The following is a 19,485-nucleotide window of genomic DNA, read 5'->3' as shown; positions in this document are numbered from 1 at the left end:
TTGGCAACCACCCAGGTAATCACTTCATTCACTCTCACCATGTGTAAGGAGATTTGACACCTCATTTATAATGACATCCTATGATAAGATGATCAAATTCAAGACCCTCAATCCTCGTGTGCCCTCTGCTACATACTGTCTGAGGTAGTTGTCTTGTAAAAACTTGAAAAATTAATTTTTTATGTCCAGTTGCTATCTCGTCAAACCAATCGTTATTGCCATAATTAAAATCGCCCATAAAGATCACCCTTTTCCTATTTGCTTGGCTAATTTGTTTATATATTTCATGGTCACTACCCTCCATGTTGCCAGGCGTGTAGCAACATCTAAGTATTTCATTTTATTCACCTCTATCTCACACCACTGTGAGATAGAGGTGAAAACCTCAAAACCACTGTCAATTTCCTCCCCTTCCCATCTTTACCTTTTTTGGAAATAACTCCTTTTCTATCATCAATAGCAATCCTCTTATCTTTTTATGGTCTGTCTTCATGATGATTAACATCATACTCTTCCATCTCTATTCCTGTCAGGATGTCATACTCAACCAATCATATCTCTTTTATTCCAACAACTGTTGGAATAAAAGAGATATGGTTTCTTTTTCCCTTGTTTTCTGGTACTTCTAGCATTCATATACAAATATAACAGTTTATTTCTGGATCTATAACAAGTTTTTCACTGATACCACTTGTTAGATTCCTCAAGCCATTTCTTTTTTTCCTTACCCAGAATTTTTTTCAAATCCAACTGTTCCATTCTACATCCCAAGCCATCCTATTCCTTTCCCTTTCTTGTCCACACACACACACACACACACATTCATTCATTTCCTTTTTGAGCATCGACCTTTCTCACACTGTGTTCTCCTGTCTGCCTTGAGTCTTCCCATTTCTCAGTCTGTATTGCACACTTGTTCTTTCATTCTCTGCACTCGTGCTATCTCTACCTACCAATCCTCCTACATTACTTTTCTGCTTTTGCCCATTGTTTTTTACTTGGTGATATTGATTCTCTGTACTCATCACTCTCCCTTCCAGCAGCAGTCTCTCGAAATGACTTACACCAAAACCATTCAAATGCAGTCCATCACTTTGTCTTTCAAACTCATTTCAGACATTAACAAACTGCACTCCTTTCTCTTCACATATTTCCCCTAACATACCATTCTTGTCTCACTGCTTGCTTTTTACCTCATCTCATCACTGTCATATGTGAGCAACACATATGACAACTACCTTTCCTATCATGTTATTATCATTTATCCTTCTCAACAGTCTGCTGATATCCAATCTTACATTATCCTTGTTCATACTACCACTACCAATTCTTTTGCTTGTTTACTCCTCATATCCAATGTGTCGATCACTCAAATTCATTTTACCTCCTGATAAACAAGCCTTGTGCATCTTTTCATGCACTGCACCTTTAATAATCAAATTCTCATACAATGCCACTCACAAATCTTTCACCAACATTCATTTCCATCTTCTTCTTCACTCCTCTGTACATATATCTACGATTTTCTTCATTTCACTCTGCATCTGCTTCATCATTTATCTCAGCTTTCAAATCTTGCATAAATTTTTGGCTGTCGTTCACTCTTGCTATCTTATTGTCAGTCGCACAATCTTGTTCATTGTTAACCCGACTCATCATCTTACTGTTAATTGCACTGTATTTAAAAAAAATAATAAACTAAATATTCTGACATATTCTATGGTTTTTTTTGGATTTTTGTGGTCTCTATGGTGATTTCTAAGTTAAAATGCTTCCTTTTTCTCTAAACCGAGTAGTCAAGTAATTATTTTATCACTAATACTTCTGGTTTTTTTTAAACTGAGTCAGTTTAGGACAATACAACATTTTCCTTTGTGCTGGAAAAAATCTAGAGTTGGGATTTCTGTCTAGGGTGCAAAGAATCTTTATGAGGGCTTTTCCATTAAAGCAGATAGTCAAATCTTGTATGGATTTTTTCTCCTGGAGACTTGGGGTTACTCATTTTGGAAAACAGACAGACTAGCTATAGAACACATGCAATTCACAGACACCTGCACATACCACAAACCTGTTTACTGTTCTTAGTCTCTTCATCCATAATTCCTGCTGAGTAAACTATGACTATAGTTGACTTAAACTCAGCATACCAGAACACATCCTGGCTTTCTTTTGACCCACAGCTATCATGAAGATGGCGAGTAACACAAATATAGCCATAGCATTATTGATGCACATCTGCAATCACTGTACCACTACTGTTGCTTGGGAACTGATGAGGTAAAATTTGGAGAGTTAATTATTATACAATGAATACTGTTATCATATTTCAAATTTGCCAATTCAGAAATACTTTTCAGTGACCTATATATGTATACATACATCCCTACAAACATACTTGTGTGAATATACAGATAATTATGTCACGTCTGTACGATGATATAATTTCTTGTCTGTCATCTTAATCATTGTTATAATCTGATTTGTTCTCTTGGTTTTAATGCATGACAGTATGAGATTTAGTCTCCATTTGATAACATCAGTGCCCTTTGGTAGAAACAACTTGGGTTCACATCATGTCTAGGACACAAATAACTTTTATAAAGACGTTTCAACTAAAGCAGAGTTAACTGGTCTCACACAGAGAAGGCAAGCTTTTCTCCTGGAAATTGAGGTTTTGTTTTCCATCCTACAGGACAGACAAACTAGCTAGAAAGTTGCAACTGATAGACACAGACTATACTCATAGGGTTAACTAGGTTTCTATGAAGCCAAGTTTTTGGTCATTTACAGGCTTTTGAGCTTAATATATAAAAGATCTTTATGGAGCTCATTCATTGTTTTTAAGTTAAATACTTATTCTTGAAGATGACACTTTTAGACGTGTCAGAATCCGTAGGTGTAATTAATAACAGTAAATATACAGTATATGAAATTGATCAACATCAATCCTTAGGGAACGGAATAGGCAAAACCTTCTAAATAACTAATATTATGAGGAAACACATGATTCCTGTCAATAAAAATAAATAAGTGTGCTAGCAGTGAAAAAGAAGACTATTTTTCTGTTTGCTTGTTAGGATTTTATTTTCTCAGTGTTGCAATATTGCATTCAACATGGCAGTCATCAATCTTAGCAATTTACCCATTTCTTCGCCATTCGTAGCATACTTGACGATTTTGTTGCTTGCTATGTATGTATATATGCATTCTGTTGTTTAAAATCATGGTAGACATGAGATTACAGTGTGTGTATATATGCATAAAATGTAGGCAGTTGGAGGCACTGGGAGGCATAAGTATCTCAGTCTCTGGATTTAGTGGCAGCAGGAATGGGTGCAATTCAGTTTGTGGATACCAGTAGTGTGTTGGACAGTGGGTAGAATATTAAAGATGTACGCATGGATTTAGCCTTGGGCAGTGTGGCAAACAGAGATGGCTTAGACAAACCATCTCTGTTTGCATCACACACACAAAATGATGGCCATCATTTTGTGTGTGTGTGTGTGTGTGTGTGTGTATGTGTGTGTGAATGTAAATTGAAAGCAGTATGTGTGGAAGAGAGAGAAATGGAACTGCTGAGAACTACTGTAAATGAAATGAAGACAGCTGAGGAGGATGAATGAAGATATTAGGAGGATGGAGTGGTTGGCTAGTACAAGAAGAAGGAAATTAGATATAAGAGAACAGCATCAGAGAGCAAGGGAGAGACAGGGAAGAGTGGAAATTGCAGAAAGCCCGAGAGAGGGTGTGGAAGCAAGGAGAGAGGAGAAAGAGTGGGAGAGAAAAGAGAGAGTTTGAAAGCTCTAAGTGTCAGGGATGCCCGTGATAGAAGGATACATGAATCTGTTTGGCATGTCATCTATGAAGATTTGATGATTTGGGGTGTGCAGAATAGAGGGCCAGAGGAGTGCTTGCCTGGTGGAATGACAGAGTGTAGCACTAGTGGTGAAGAGGGGTGAAAATGTGGAGATGATAGTAATGGTTTGGACAAATGACCTGAGAAGCAGTGTAAATTGTGTAGCTCAAAATATGAGGTTGAAGTTAGAGATAGTGCAGTAGAAATGTGTCCAAGGAAAGATTGTGTGTTGTAGAGTAGAAGAGCAGTAGTAGTAGTAGTAACGAATGAGATAGTGAGAATGTGTAGGAAAAAGAGGAGGTCTGGTATATGTGGATGCATGGAGTACATTTGAGGATGGAAGAGAATTCTATGCAAGAGATGGATTACATTTGGAGAGAGACTGCTGTTTTCTGGTCAAGTGAGCGTATTGGGCCAGGGAAACTAGAATTACACAGGTGGAATGTATCAGGGATGGCCTCATGTGGACATAGTGGCTTGAGAAATGAGAGGATGTACACTATATTACAGAGCCAAGTGAAGTAATGGTTGTGTTGGTTGTATGAAGGGGATAATAAGGCTATAAGAATATTGGCAATACACTAATGTATGCAAATGCTAGGAGCAATTAGAAATAAAGGAAATGAGTTTGTGGCATTGATAAACTTAGTTAATTGACGAAGATGTTCTAACAGGCATAGAAATTGAAGGGTATAGCATATTTCAGCAGGATAAACATGGTGGTGGTGGTGGTGGAGTGTTACTCATGATAAGAGATGAATTGTGCATGCTCAGGGTGGAGAATCATAATGGAGATAACATCAATGGCTTTGAGAGTATATTGTGTGAGATAGATGTTTATACAACAAGATATTTAGTGAGATGTTGCTACAGACCAGGGAATATAACTGAAAATGTTTAGGCAAATTCGTTTGGCAAGTACAAGGTGATTAATATTGTAAGGACAAGAAAATTATAATATGAGAGGAGACTGGTGAGCTTCTGTATCTCGGTCGGCATAGACGCCCTTTGGTCGGAAAGACCTGGGTTCGATTCCTGTCAGTGATGTAAAGAACCTTTATCTGGTCTCTTTCAACTAAAGGTAAGTTAGCCGGTCTCATATGGAGGTAGAGAGTTTTTTTTCCTCCAAGGAACTCGGGTTTTTCATTCCTCAGAACAGGCAAACCAGCCGGTAGAACACACGCAATTTGCAGACAAGAATACTTAGAGGCATAGGGGTAATCACCTTATCATCATATTATGGTTGAGAAGTCCAAGGATACTTGGAAGGCCATGGGTGCTTAAGTGCTTGTTAAAAGCCACTGATGGATGGATGGAGAAGACTGATGCTGCAATCCAAATAGAATCCCAAGCAGTTTTTCACTATGTGCCAAGTAGGAGGAAAAATATTAGTGAATGGATTACCTTGTTGGATGGAAATAGGTGACCAAAGCAGATCACATAGTTGAACTATTTAATGATCACTTTATTAGTGTTTCATCCTGGTACAGCAGGCTATATTCCTAGAAGGATAATGAGTGATTAAGTGTTAGCAGTGAAAGGAGAGGATTTATTCCAAATACTGAGTATGCTAAATGTTAATAAGGCAGGGGTGGGGAGAGGGCTAGATGGAATTTCACCACGTTTTATGGGAATGTGCCATGCAAATGACTGTACTATTAACTTGGCTGTTTAATGAAAGTCCTAGTATATTATTATATAAAGCTTGATCATACTACATCTGAATTTCTTTACTCAGATCTGGTGACAAGGATTTGAAAGGGATGAAGTAACCTTGGTGAGAGTTTGGTGAATAGACAACAGGGCGTGTATGGGGGGGGGGCATGTTTGAGACATAGCTGTTTAAGGATTATTATCATGTTAACAGTAAGGAGATTTTTCATATGGTAGAATGAGGGGAAGGAGCAAGGGCACATCTCTGGAAGTTGCAAAAGGAAGTGGTAAGTAAAAGGGGTAAGAAGTAAGTTTTTTTCATGGAGAGTGGCAAGAGCATGGAATGCATTGCTTGAGAGGGTGGTGAATGTGCATACAGTAGATGAGTTTAAGGAGTGGTATGATAGAATTTGTGTTGACCTCCCACGATGAGTCTTGCGACCCCATAAAGGTCAGGAAAATAATAAAATAAATTCAAACTGCAACTTCCAGCAGAAAAGGTGATATTCAAACTTTTCTATGATTCACAAGGACCAATCCTAAAACATTGTGAGGAAAGAAATGCATTTTACATTATACAACAAAATGCTCTTATGACCATCTGTAGTCAGAGATTCAGAATAAAGTAAAGGTCGATTTGTCTGTACGTGGGATGAAAAACCCAAGTTTCCAGGAGAAAAAAATTTTATGGGCCATTCAAAAAAAAGTGTTTTAAAGGCTGTTCAGGTGTAGTGGTCAGAACTCAAAAGAATCAGTGCATATGTGGCTTACTAGGCAACTGGGAAGGAAAAAAAATAGTATGGTCATTCTGCCAGTTATTCAATTCTTGATGAACAACTAAATTTCTAAGGCTGAAATGTATTCCTTCCAAGCATATGACACTCCTTTGAAACTGGGTATTTTACTAGTAGATTCTGTGATGTTACCTATAAAGTCATATGAACTTCATAATTATAGTGATTGACATAATTTATTATCCAGTAAATCTGGGATAAAATTAACAGTGGTCTTTAATATAAAAGAAAATGTACAAGAAATCTCAGAGAAGACATTTACATATGTGTGAGATTTATGCAGTAAGTTCACACTGCTTGTCAGTGCACATATTGAAAAAAATTTGGATCAAAATTTTTTTTCACTTCCTTGTTTTGGAAAAAAAAAAAAATACAGAATAATTATAATGTTGAACTTTTCACACTATATAGCAACATATTTCTAGTTAGCATTTTATTTTCTACTTGAAATTTCTAAGTTTCTTTCCAAGGTTTATATATATATACACACATATAATGAACTTAACAGCCAGAAATCATTTTAATATATACTTACAGGAAAAACTTTGTATATATTTTATCAAAAAGTAGGTAAGCTCAAACAGTTTTAGAATTAGTGTTTGTTTTAGGAATAACCGGCATATAAATTTATAATAGACACATTTTATCTAAACTGATCTCATGAAATCAAATATATATGGCACTACAAGAAAGAACAATTAAATAAATAGCTTAGTTGTTGAATCCCACTGCCACTTAAAAAAAATAAAAAACAAATTTTCACTGAGAATGTGCATTATCATATCCAAATAGCATTGCTATCAGCCAGAATACAAATATATTAATGTGGTGGTACTGTTTGGATTTTAAATCCAATGCTGTCTTTTTTGTTTCACCAATGTCATTTTGCATTTCTGTTCATATTACAACATAAAAAACATAACATTTGGCAATATTAAGTATACAGGACATTACACTGAAGTCACAATTGTGTCTTTGACACCATGTACAAGAAGAGGTAAGTTTGACTTACCTCATTGAGGCCATTGGCAAGTATAAATGTAAAATATTTACATGTCTATAGTAATATATACTGTATACATATACATATATATATATATTTTATATATGTAGTGCTTTTCTTCCTGAAGCAACATTGCTGCTCATCAGTTCCAAATAAAACTGTATGTTCACTCTCAACTGAGTTAGTTTTTTTGTTTTTTACTTTAATTTTCAAACTGAACAGTAGCTTTTGAAATTCTGTTCTTAGTTAATTAAAAATATTATATGAGAATTATTTCCCTTTGACTTACAAATTTTCAAGGGCTTAATGCCCTTTGATCTAAATGTTAAATGCTGCTTAATTCTGCATTAATATTCTGGCTTTAAGAATTTCAAATCTTTTTTAGTCACTTTAATTACAAGTTCAGGGTACACAGATAAGAGGTTGAGTCAGGAATTGTCATACAAAACTGAATATGCAATCTGAGTACAATATACAGTTCTTAGAAGATTCCTCTATAAATAAGAGCAAGTTTTTTTTTTTTTAAATGTAAAGGGCACTACAATAGAAGATATACCATAGAACACCAGCACTAAAAAACTTGTGATGATGCCAAGTGCAAAAAACGAGTGAGAGAGAAGGAGAGTGAACTTAGTGACAGATCACTTTATTTAACAATTAGGAGACCTAATAGAACATATATATGTGAGAAGAATATGAAATTTTATTAGTTAAATCATTTCCTTTTAAGACTAGGGTTTAGATTAACGATGGAAAAATGAATTGACTAGTTTCTTCAACTGCATAAATATGCTGCAGATCATATGCACTGCTTAAGTGCATTAATGTGAAAGTGTTCTTTAAAAATTCTATCAAGTTGAAATTAAATTTTAAATTATTGCACTGTTATGAGTATACTTGCTAAAACAAATGTTTTAAAGCCCATATACTCTGTATTATAAATTAATAGTTCCAGTTTGCAAAAATCTTATAATTTTCAGATGTAGCAAGTCCTCGCTTTGTGTTGAGAATGTGTTCAAGAAAAATGAAATGACAGTAGAATTTTATTGTTGTAAAGAAAATAGTCTAATACTTAGACCTCCAGCAAGAGTCATTACTCATGGTGATAGTAATGTACTACATCCCAAAAATCAGCAAGATGTATTCATTCACAGTTGTAAATAGTATGAGCAACAGTAATGCTGGATCTTGGAAACATCACTCACTTCTTCCATGCAAAAGTATTCTCTCAAAGATGCAAAAATCACAGAATAATGAAATAACACAAACATAAGTAACATGAAGTGAGGCCTTACTGTATGCAGTTGCATGTTCTTTCATTGTAATTTTATAGTTTAACACTACGTTGCAGTGAAAGAACTATCCAATCTTTATAAAATAAAATATTTTCAGCATAGTGATAAGTGATAATGGTTTGTAAAGGGTGCATGCCAACTTGTATGTATGTGTTATATTTGGGATATTGCAAACAACCCAAGAACTGTATATTTCTATTAACATAAATATCACAGAGTCTGAGCTCCACAGTCTCTGTAGTGTTATAAAGTTTCATAATTAGTGACATCTTCATCATCATCAGTCTCTGTTATGTCCCAACTCTCTTCTTGTTCACTAAGTGCTTTTTCCATTCTTCTAATGTTATTCTGTCTTTCCAGCCTAGCTTTTTCTTCCTCCTCTTCTTCCTCTTCCTCATAGGCATTAAGTATTTTGTTGTCTTGTAAATGTGTAATATCACTAGTAGTTTCTTTTGAAAGAAATGAAATATCACTAACGTCTTTCTTCTCAGTGATGTGAATGTCATCTACAACAGGAGCAGGCTCCACATGAATTGTTTCTTCATGTGGCAGGCAGAGATCAAAATCCTCTGTTTGACGCACACAGACACCATTAATGATTTGCTTTGGTGGAGCTTTAATGCTGTCTTCCTCATCATGTTTACAAGTATCAGTTGTAGGGGAGCGGTTAAAACCTGGTTTTACCCATTGTGGAGCAGCAGGTTTCCTCCGGTTACTGCTGCAGTTATTACTGCAAACACTACTATTACTATTGCAACTACTACTTGCATTATTATTACTATTGTTATTACTGCTGTTGCTGCTACTACTACTGTTGTTTTCACAGATGCCGCTTCCACCATTATTAGTATGTGACACAACACATAGCTTATCTATACTTTCATTATGAGTCTGTTCCATTGGTGCTGGTGATCTGCGATCATCTAATCCACTTCCATTTTCTAAGCTTGGGCAACTGTTTGAGAGATTAGAATCCTCGTTTTCAACATTCAGACTTTCATTAGCATTATTAACCTTTTCTGTCTGTAAAGAAAAGTTAATTTTATTTTCATTTGACAGGCAATGACTAGACATACTGAGATCTAGAGTTCCAATTTCACTTCCTTGTTGGAAAAGTGGTGGAAAATTTCTGTAAGATCCATACATATAGGGTACATCATCCATACTGGTATCAAATGTATTTTCTTTCTTGCAGCAGAGTTCGGATAAACGCTGATTTAGTAAAACACGGAACTTAACAATGTCAAAATTATTTCCTGTGCTTGCATTTGACTGTAGAATAGGTCCTGTTTCTTGTACATTCACATTTTGATCACCATCAGTTAATGAACTTTGTTGCTTCATTCTCATTCGATGATTATGAAACCAGTTAGTTATTGTTCTTACTGAAAGATTCAGTTCTTTTGATAAAAACTCAATAATCCCAGTACTAGGATAAGGATCTAAAGTGTATGCAAGTCGTAAAGCCTCTTTCTGCTCTTCTGAGAAAAGAATTCTTGGCTTTTTTGCTGTTGGATACAAGGCTGGTGAAAATTCAAAATTGTAAGATGGCTTTTCATAATATGACTGAGCAAATTCAGCTACTTCTGCATTACTCCTCCTTCTTTTATTAGCTATAAGAAACAAAAACTAGTGTCATAATATTTTTTATTAAGTTGTTAATTTGGAGATCATATTAATATTTAAAAAAAGAGAATTTCAACAGTTGAATGAAAAAAAAAAGTAAAATTAAGTTTGATGATGTTAGCTCTTAAGCAAAATTCTGATATCCATTTGAAAATCTTAAGAAATCTGTAGAAATGTCATATTTACTAAAGATAAAAAAAAAACAAATGAAAACTGGCTGTTGAATTTATTGTTAAAAGCTAACATGAAAATACTATACTAATGATAGTATACTAAATTTCACTGGCTTGTCAGATTGAATAAGCGAATTCTGCTTTAAAAATACATGTTAGTTTAGTTTTACTGATTACTGCTAAGTATCTCTGAAATGCAATTGGGAGGACAACAGACCATTGCACCATTCGATTGGAAAAGATCAAAGTTGGATTTCTTGTTATGATGAGAGGAAGCTTTACATGGGCTTTTTCAATTGAAGGCAAATTAGCCAATCTCATATGGATATAGCAGGATTTTTTCCCAGAAACTTTGGTTTTTCATCTTGCATACAGGGAAATCAGCCATGCGAATGCACGTAATTTACAGACAAAAAAAGATGCTGTTGATGGTTGTTGTGTTGTAATTGGAGAATTAAGTAATAGGGAAGACAGTGAGATGTATGTAGCGGAGTAGAGTAGTCCCATAATAAGTCCTTGGAGGTGTCACATTGTAATAATAATATATTCATTAAGAATCATGTGTTATTGTTATCATCACTAGATAATAAGATACCTTCCGAGAATCAAGAACTCATTGCCAGAGGTAGGTCCACTCTAGATCAAACAGAGTTCCGCATATTGCACTTTAAAATTATTTGCTGTCTGCAAGCAGTGCATACATCACTCTCTATACAAAAAACAAAATTTACTCTTCTTTTTTGTTCATCCCTTTATGCACACTTAGGATTTGGAAAAAGCCCTCTCTCTCTCTCTGGTAATTTTTAGGAAATAATTTAGTAAGCACCTTTCAATCATTCCTCCTACCTACCACACTCTGTAAATTACATTCCACCAATAAAATACAAGCTTTCCTTCCATCTCTGAATGCCAAGAGCTTTTGCATATTAAATTGGCATTGCCACTACTAGAAACGTAGAAAATACAAACCTGAAGACAGTGGCAATGTACTAAATTATTTATAGTTTCAAACTACCATCTCTTAACATCTCTGTGTCTAAATTAAAAGATCTACATAATAATAACAGTCTCACCATTATAAAAGCAGACAAAGAAATATCACTGTTGTGTTAGACTCCTTCAAATACAATATAAGCATAAAATATATATTCTCTTACTTGACCGAAACACCTATGTCATTATTGGCAGGGATCCAACCAACAGCCAGCTGAATAAACTTAATTCTTTATTGGATAATGTAATCTCCCTCGATCCAGATACTGTTCAAAGGGATAGGTCCTATCATGTACAACCATCCAGGATTTATGGTCTTCCTAAACTTCATAAAACCCAGCCATGCTTAGTGAAAACTTGACATGCCGGTCCCAAGCCCAGATAAATGGGAAGGGTTGAGTGCAAGGCTAGCAACCCAATCTCAGAAAAAAATTTTTGCTATGCAAACTGAAACCTTCCAAAATTCTGGTGGAAGACTTATGCTCCCAGGTGGAGTGAAGAGGATTGAGTAAGTAAGTAAACTTCATAAGCCTGAATATCCTCTACAACTGACTGTTGAATTTCATATTTTCTTTCTAATCTTCAACTTCTTTTACCAGCCACTCTTTCTTTTCAATAAGAAATACCTCTGACTTTATTTCAAAATCTAGAGATTTGAAACTTGCCTTGTAATTTAATGGTCAGTTTTGACTACCTCTCTCTCTCTTCACTAGTGTTTCTCTAAATGACATGCTGACTTCTAAATTTCTATCAGATATGGTTGACCTATTTAAGTTTGTCTTGAAATCCAAATATTTCAGCTGGAATGAAAAGCTTTACAGACAAATAGAAGATACTGTGATATGCTCCCCCATTTCCCAAACTCTTGCAAATCTTTTATTTGGACCATCTTGAAGAAACAAATTTCTACTTTTGATCCAAAACTCTTTCTGGCTTCACAATGTTGATGATTTTGTTATCTAATAAATAAATTGTCATGAATTAGATATGTTCCTACAAAAAAAAAGCATTCATCATAGAATCAAAAGGAACTATTCCTTTCTTTAATCTCTTTCTGAAGAGAGAGAATGATGATTCCTTATGCACTTCACAGTCTACCACAAACAGTCCTTTCTAGTAGATATATTTACCACATATCTGCATATCATCCCACACAGAAATAAGGTATTATTAAATACCTGCTATCAAGAGTTCATATTACTAATTCTTCATTTGAAATACTTCAGAAAGAACTTTCTACCATTAAACAAACCTCCTCTCTCAATGACTACAATCCAAAAATCATTGAGATAACTCTCACAAAATCATCTCTCGTATCAGAGGTACTTCTGAATTGTTTCTTGTATCCTTTGGAAATTTCACTTTTCAATCACTTTTAAAAGTATTAATCTCACTTATTCCATCAAAGATTGTTGGAATAGGACGACATCCTGACAGGAATAGAGATGGAAGGGTATGATGTGTTTCGTGAGGGAGGGGAGTGCTAATTGATGGTAGAGGGAGGGGAGTGCTAATTGATGATAGAGAAAGAGTTATGTCCATACAAAGTAGAGATGCAAGAGGGAAATAGTGCCAGTGGTTTTGAGGTAGTATGGTGTGAAATAGAGGTGAATGGAATCAAATACTTGGTTGGATGTTGTTATAGACCAGGTAATGTGGATGGTGGTGATAATGAAATGTATGATCAAATTAGAAAAGCTAATAAGAAAAGGGTGATCATTATGGGCAATTTTAATTATGGCAATAGAGACTAGAATGATGAGATAGCAACTGGAAGTAAAGAAAATGAGTTTCTTGAGTTTTTGAGGGATAACTACCTCAGACAGTATTAGAGGGCACACGAGGATTAAGGGTTTTGGATTTAGTCATCTCATCAGAGGATGCAATTATAAATGAGATGACAAATCATCCACCAATTAGTGAGAATGACCATGAGGTGATTACCTGGGTAGTCGCCAGCAGTATGACGACCTCTGTGAGAAAAGAGTATATGTGGAACTACAATTGGGATGATTATGAAGAGCTCAGGAGACAGCTTGTGGGTATAGTATGGAATGAGGAGTTAGCTGGAAAAGAGATCAATGCAGCTTGGGGGATTTTCAAAAACTATCTAGTAGATGCAATATCTAAATGTATTCCAAGGATGAGAAGGTTAAATCAGGTGGGGTAAGATGAATGAATAAAGAAATTAAGCATGCAATACAGAGAAAAAGGGCATTGTGGAGGCAGCATAAAAGAAGTGGAAATAACAAATTCCATGAGGTTTACAAAGACCAGGCAAGGCAGGTGACTTGGTTGGTGAGGGTAGCTAAAGTGAGGTATGAACAGCAGATTAGCTAATGAAACCAAAAAGAATCTTAAGGAGTTCTTTCGATATGTAGCCAGCAAAAGAAAGAATGATTATGGAAGGATGGCATTGATTGAAGAAAATGGTATAAAGACAGCTGGTGGAGATACTTAATGAGCAGTTCATAAAAGTCTTTCAATCTTGAGAATGTGACTTCATGGAGAGACTGAGAGCAGTTGATGATGGGGAGGAGAGACTGACTGTAAGTGAGCAAGAGGTGTATGGGGAGTTGAGCAAACTAGATGTAAATAAGGCTGTGGGACTTGATAATATATCACCACGTATTCTGAAGGAATGTGCCAGGGAGTTGACATTTTTTTTTTAATATGAGTCTTGCACTCGGTCAAGTTCCTAAGGAGTGGAAGGAGGGCAAGATTGTGCCACTTCATAAAGGAGGTGATCAAACTCGAGCATGAAATTATAGGGCTATGTGTGTCAGGTGTTGTGGTTAAGTTGTTGGAGAAGCTTGTGAGAACTAGGATCCAGAATTGGGTTGAGAACAATGCTATTATCTTTGATGGACAGCATGGATTTGCTAAAGGGAGGTCATGTTTTAGTAATCTACTTATGTATTACAATAAAGTGACTGCTTCCTTGGATAGAGGAGAAGGACACACAGTAATATACTTGGATTTCGCAAAGGCTTTTGATACATTAACTGATGATAAGTTGACAGTCAAACTAGAGCAGATGGGGTTGGATAGGAGACTGACTATCTGATAGGTATCAACAAGTTGTGTATGGGGGAGCGATATCCAGGAAAAGGAAAGTCACTAGCGGAGTGCCTGAGGGGTCTGTTTTAGGGCCATTACTGTTTAACTTGTATATTAATGAAGATTTGGATGGAGATATTCAGTTGTTTGCAGATGATGCAGAGTTGGGACGAACTATGAAGAGTAGAGAAGATGTTGTGGCCTTACAAGAAGACTTGAATAAATTGAGTGATTGGGCATAGAAATGGGGATATGAGTTCAATGTTGCAAAATGTAAGTTTTTAAAATTTGGAAAAGAAAGATGGGATGCAGAATTTATGCTTGGTGAGGATATATTGTTGGAGGTGGAGGAAATAAGAGATCTTGAGGTGATAGTGGATAAGGATCTGAAATTTAGGGGACACATAGCCAGAATTGTGAAAAAACAAAGGCTTCTGGGAATGATGCGGAGGACACTGACTTGTAGAAGTAGGGAGATTCTTGTTCCATTGTATAAGACTTTGATTACGCCACACATGGACTATTGTGCCTAGATTTGGTCACCTGGTTTTCAGAAGGACAAAGAGATGTTGGAAAGGGCCCGAAGGCGACTGACTATGGTAGTTTCTACCCTCTAGAATGTCGAGTATGTAGAAAGATTGAGAAGATGAAATTTGCAGAGTCTGGTGGACAGGAGGAAGAGGAAAGATATGATAGAGACCTACAAGTTGGTAAGGAGTTGTTATAGGATCAATGCTGGAGAATTTCTACATAAAATAGTGGGAGATCAGGGGAGAACCAGAGGTCATCCCTGGAAATTGTATAAAGAGGGTGTGAGTAGGGGAGTGAGAAGCAAGTTCTTTTCGTGCAGAGTTGTGAATGATTGGAATGCCTTGCCTGAGAGTGTGGTTGTCTGCAAGGAGTTTGAGTGTGTTTAAGACATGGTATGATGAGCTGTGTGTGTGTGATAAAAGGACCTCCCAGATGAGTCTTTGACTCCATGAGGTCTTGGGGTAATAATAATCAAATCAGCTCCTTGTTGCCATCTAGTAAGGATATAGTACAATCTTTACTGCTACTTGGAGTCTATTCTATTTCATATAATTGCAAGATAATTTGCTTCACTCAAACAGGCCATTGTTGCAAAAAAAAAAAAAAAAAAACTTTTTTTGAAATTAAATGCACAAAGTCTAGTCTTGCTGAAAATTCAATTAATTGTAGCTGCAGGAGCCTCTGGAATGATGCTAATTTATAGCATAGTTACTCCCACAAATTTGAACATGTAAGAAACTACAGAGATTCTTCTCCACTGTCCTAACTTTAACCTCAGTGACACATTATCTGTGCTCAAAATGTAAAAAATTATATATATATTTTTTTTTTTTTAGTTTTATCTCCGTTCTAGTTTTTTTTTTATTATTATTTTTAAATAGTTGCACTCATACATCTATTTTGTATCCTCATAGTATTAGATTTACTTGGCTTCCCTGCAACTATAATTGATTAAAAGACATGCTCGCTACTTGAATTTCCCTGTTCTGTTTGTTGTACTGACGATGGTTTAAGATTTTATTCTTCTTCCTGTGACTCTATAGCCCAAATTGAATCTTGGTCTGGATTTGTCGCTTCCAACCATATATGTCAAAGACCTTTATTCTCCTGTTTGAACTGCAATATTGATGGTATCTATCCCTCTTGGTCTTTTACCAAGAATTTTACTATTTATAGTCTTAAGAATATTGTCATTTTTCCTACAAAAAGCATGTTCTGCCCAATGCAACTTTTCAAACTCAATTTTACTAGATATTATAGGTTCTTCATAGAGTTGATATAACTTATAGTTTTATCTGATCCTCCAGAGACCACTATTATTCACTGGGCCAAATATTTTCTTTTCAGAAGCTGAAATAAGATTCTCCACCCTTGCTGTAAATATCTTGGTTTCACATTAATAAGTAATAATTCAATGAATTATTAATTTATATTCATATTAATAAATTATGGGGACTACAACTGTGTTAGGAATGATTACTTTAATTTCCTAAAGTTTCGACCTTCATATTAAGGTGTGCCCATACATACATATACAAAGACAAGCTACAGTACATTTCAAACCGTATGCCAAAGTGACAATGATTTATTTGATCAACCATTATTCTACTGGCTTGACTTCTAGCAGAAAAAAAAAAAACCCTCAAAACTCTATCCTATTTAAAACAAAGCAGAGAACATATTCATATTAATACTTTTAATAAAGCAGTAGTGGTGGCCTAATCAATAATCTTAGCTTTAATATAACAAACACATAAGTGTTTGTTATATTAAAGCTAAGATCCTCGATTACTACAATCCTAATTATAATTTATAATAAACTCTTATAAGAACAAAAGGTTATATGGGTAGAATATGTGCCAACCATATTCTTAGGATTTTTAGACCATCATTATTGTTACGATTAAGGTGGTTAATTAGAATTTCACAGGCCTCCTTAAATTTGTACTCATACCATGTTTTAGTGTGATGTAATGAACAATTGCCTTTCCAGTGAGTTTTGTGTTGATTATTCAAGGCATGATCAGAAAGGCCAGATTTACTGTAGTTATTAAATTAAATGTTTATGTTCCTTTTTTTTTTCCAGATAGGAATTATGCATTCAGTTTCACCTATATAAGACAAATGACAGGTGAACTAAATATCCCAGGGTGGGCCAGGGGAACAAGTGGATTCTTGGAAGAGTTGAATAAGTTCTTTAATTTTTCAGGTGGTTTAAAGGTGGCATTAAGATTACATTTTTAAAATTATGGAGACAACTACCGTGTTATAGAGTAAAACTTTAGTTGAATATAAACCAAAATCAATACTCGACCTTTCAACCTTCATATCAAGGTCATCCTCTGGAGCATACATAATATATACAGAGAAACAAGCTGCACTACAATCTACATGGTTTATTATTATTATTATGGGCGACTCCAAGGAGTCCTTAGACTCATCGAAGGAGACCCTTGACATCATGTTCATCACAACTATTTGACATTTACACAGTATCTATCATACTTTGCCTTGAAGTCATTCACTGTCATAGCACCCACAACAAACTCAGGCAGCTTATTCCACTCATTCACCACTCTAAAAGTAAAAAACCCAGCTCTAACATCCTTACTAACCACACTCTTGCCTAGCTTCCATGGATGTCCCCTAGTCCTCCCACCACTAGTCCTGTTCTCAAAAATACCCTCTGAATTAATCCTATAGAAACCCTTCAGCAAGTAGAAGAGCAGTGATAATGAATATGAGTGCAAGAATGTATAGGAAGAGATGTCTGGAAAATGTTGATGCTTGGAAAGAATTCGATGGCAGAAGACAGCTGTATGCAAGTGATGGGTTGCATCTATATATGGAAGGTCATAAGTATTTGAAGAAGTTCCTGTTCTCTGAACAAGTGAAAGTGTTTGAGCAGGGAAAATAGAATTCATAGAGTTTCTCATGTGGGAAAGATGTTTCAGGAAACACATTGGGGACTACAGTGGAAAATAATAGATATTGGGCTGCGAGTACTGACTCAGCTAGCATATATATATATATATATATATATATATATATATATATATACACACACACACACACACCTTTTTTTTTTTTTTGACTGACTGAAACCGAGAAAATAGATAAGTTAATTTAATGGAGCACATAACATGTTTCGTCAAAATAACTTCTTCAGGTGTGGTAATACTTAAAGCAAATTAAAAAAACCCATAAAAACACTGTGCCATTATAATAACAGACTTGTAAGCTAAAGTTAAGTTTGAATTGTCGTTATAGTCCATTCTGTAGTTCTATTGTTGTGCGAATGTGAGCATATGAGTTCATGCATACACCAGTATCTAATGCCAGAACTATGCGAGTCAGGAAGATTATAACTGAGGTTGCTGTTGATGTGAGAAAGGTCTAGGACAATTTCTTTGGATTCAACAATGCTGTGCCATTCTACTTCATCGTGACAAATTATTCTCGGTTTCAGTCAGTCAAAAAAAGATGAACATAACTATTCGCTGAGTAAATGTAACTAATGATCATATATATATATATAGTGAATGAGTTTAAGCTTTAGTATGGAAAATTTCTCTGGTAAGTCTGGACTTTTGTATTATGTACAGGACTCCAGAAATCCAATTGCCATGGGCAAGTAAACAGAGACTGGTGGTAAGTGAACTTTTGGCCTCGTTCTGAATGTTTTCAAAATGTATTATTTTTTTTGCATAATTTATGCCCCCCCCCCCCCCAAAAAAAAAACCCATCTCATTCCCTGTCAAGTTATTTGATCATAGGTGGCTGCCAACAAATTCGTTAGAGAAGTTTTGTTTCCAGAGCTAAAACTTCTGGATTTGAAATCCTTAATTCAAACACTACAATGGCCTCTTTTAAAGAAGTGCTGAAACAGTTGCCAGTTTTCTCTAAAAGTCATAGCATAGCATAAACTGATCATCTTTACTTTTTTCCTTCCTTTTATCCCTTTTAAAGTTCAGAACTTTATTTTTCTTTCTATATGAAAGACATATAAATATCTGTTTTCGAGTTCCTAAAATCTCATTTCTCTCACAACAACATTATAGGGTTCTTTTCACTCTATGCATGCCCCACTATGCACTGGTTTTCATTTCAATCATGAAGCAATAAACATAAGCCACCATTACATGTTATAGTTAGGATGCTTTTTATTGTTAATGGGTATCTCCATGGAGTGTTAAGGCTCATCACAGGAGGCCCAGGAATATCATTCACAATACACATATCATGTCTCCCACAATGCAATCAAAATTTCACCAAGAAACTAACTATTATCACAGTACCTATCATACTTCTTAAACTAACAACCGTGTCAGGCAACCCATTTCACTCATCCAGTACCCTTGTAGAAAAAAAAATCTAGATCTCACATTCTTGCTAACTGAAACTTTACTCAACTTCCTTTTTACTTGAAAACAGTAAATCTTGAACTTGAAGTGTGTGAGAAAACAAGGAAGTTTGTCATATCATATATGCATTTAAATTA

At 35.4% G+C, this 19,485-nt stretch overlaps 1 protein-coding gene across 1 annotated transcript in view; it reads right to left on the bottom strand.

Annotated features, from left to right (window-relative positions):
• Positions 1-7,590: 7,590 nt before the first annotated feature.
• Positions 7,591-19,485, bottom strand: part of LOC150104473 (homeobox protein cut-like) — a 436,834-nt gene continuing 424,939 nt past the window's right edge. Inside the window, exon 14 of the mRNA XM_090395558.1 lies at positions 7,591-10,214. Within this exon, the coding sequence (XP_090251684.1) occupies positions 8,845-10,214 (1,370 nt within the window). The 3' untranslated portion in view covers positions 7,591-8,844. The remainder of the gene's footprint in view (positions 10,215-19,485) is intronic.

This window comes from Typopeltis vanoorti, chromosome 7 (genome assembly GCF_054136105.1).
Source record: "Typopeltis vanoorti isolate ZY-2024b chromosome 7, IOZ_Tvanoo_1.0, whole genome shotgun sequence".
Lineage (NCBI taxonomy): Eukaryota > Metazoa > Arthropoda > Arachnida > Uropygi > Thelyphonidae > Typopeltis > Typopeltis vanoorti.
This window is presented reverse-complemented; position numbering and strand designations above follow the sequence as displayed.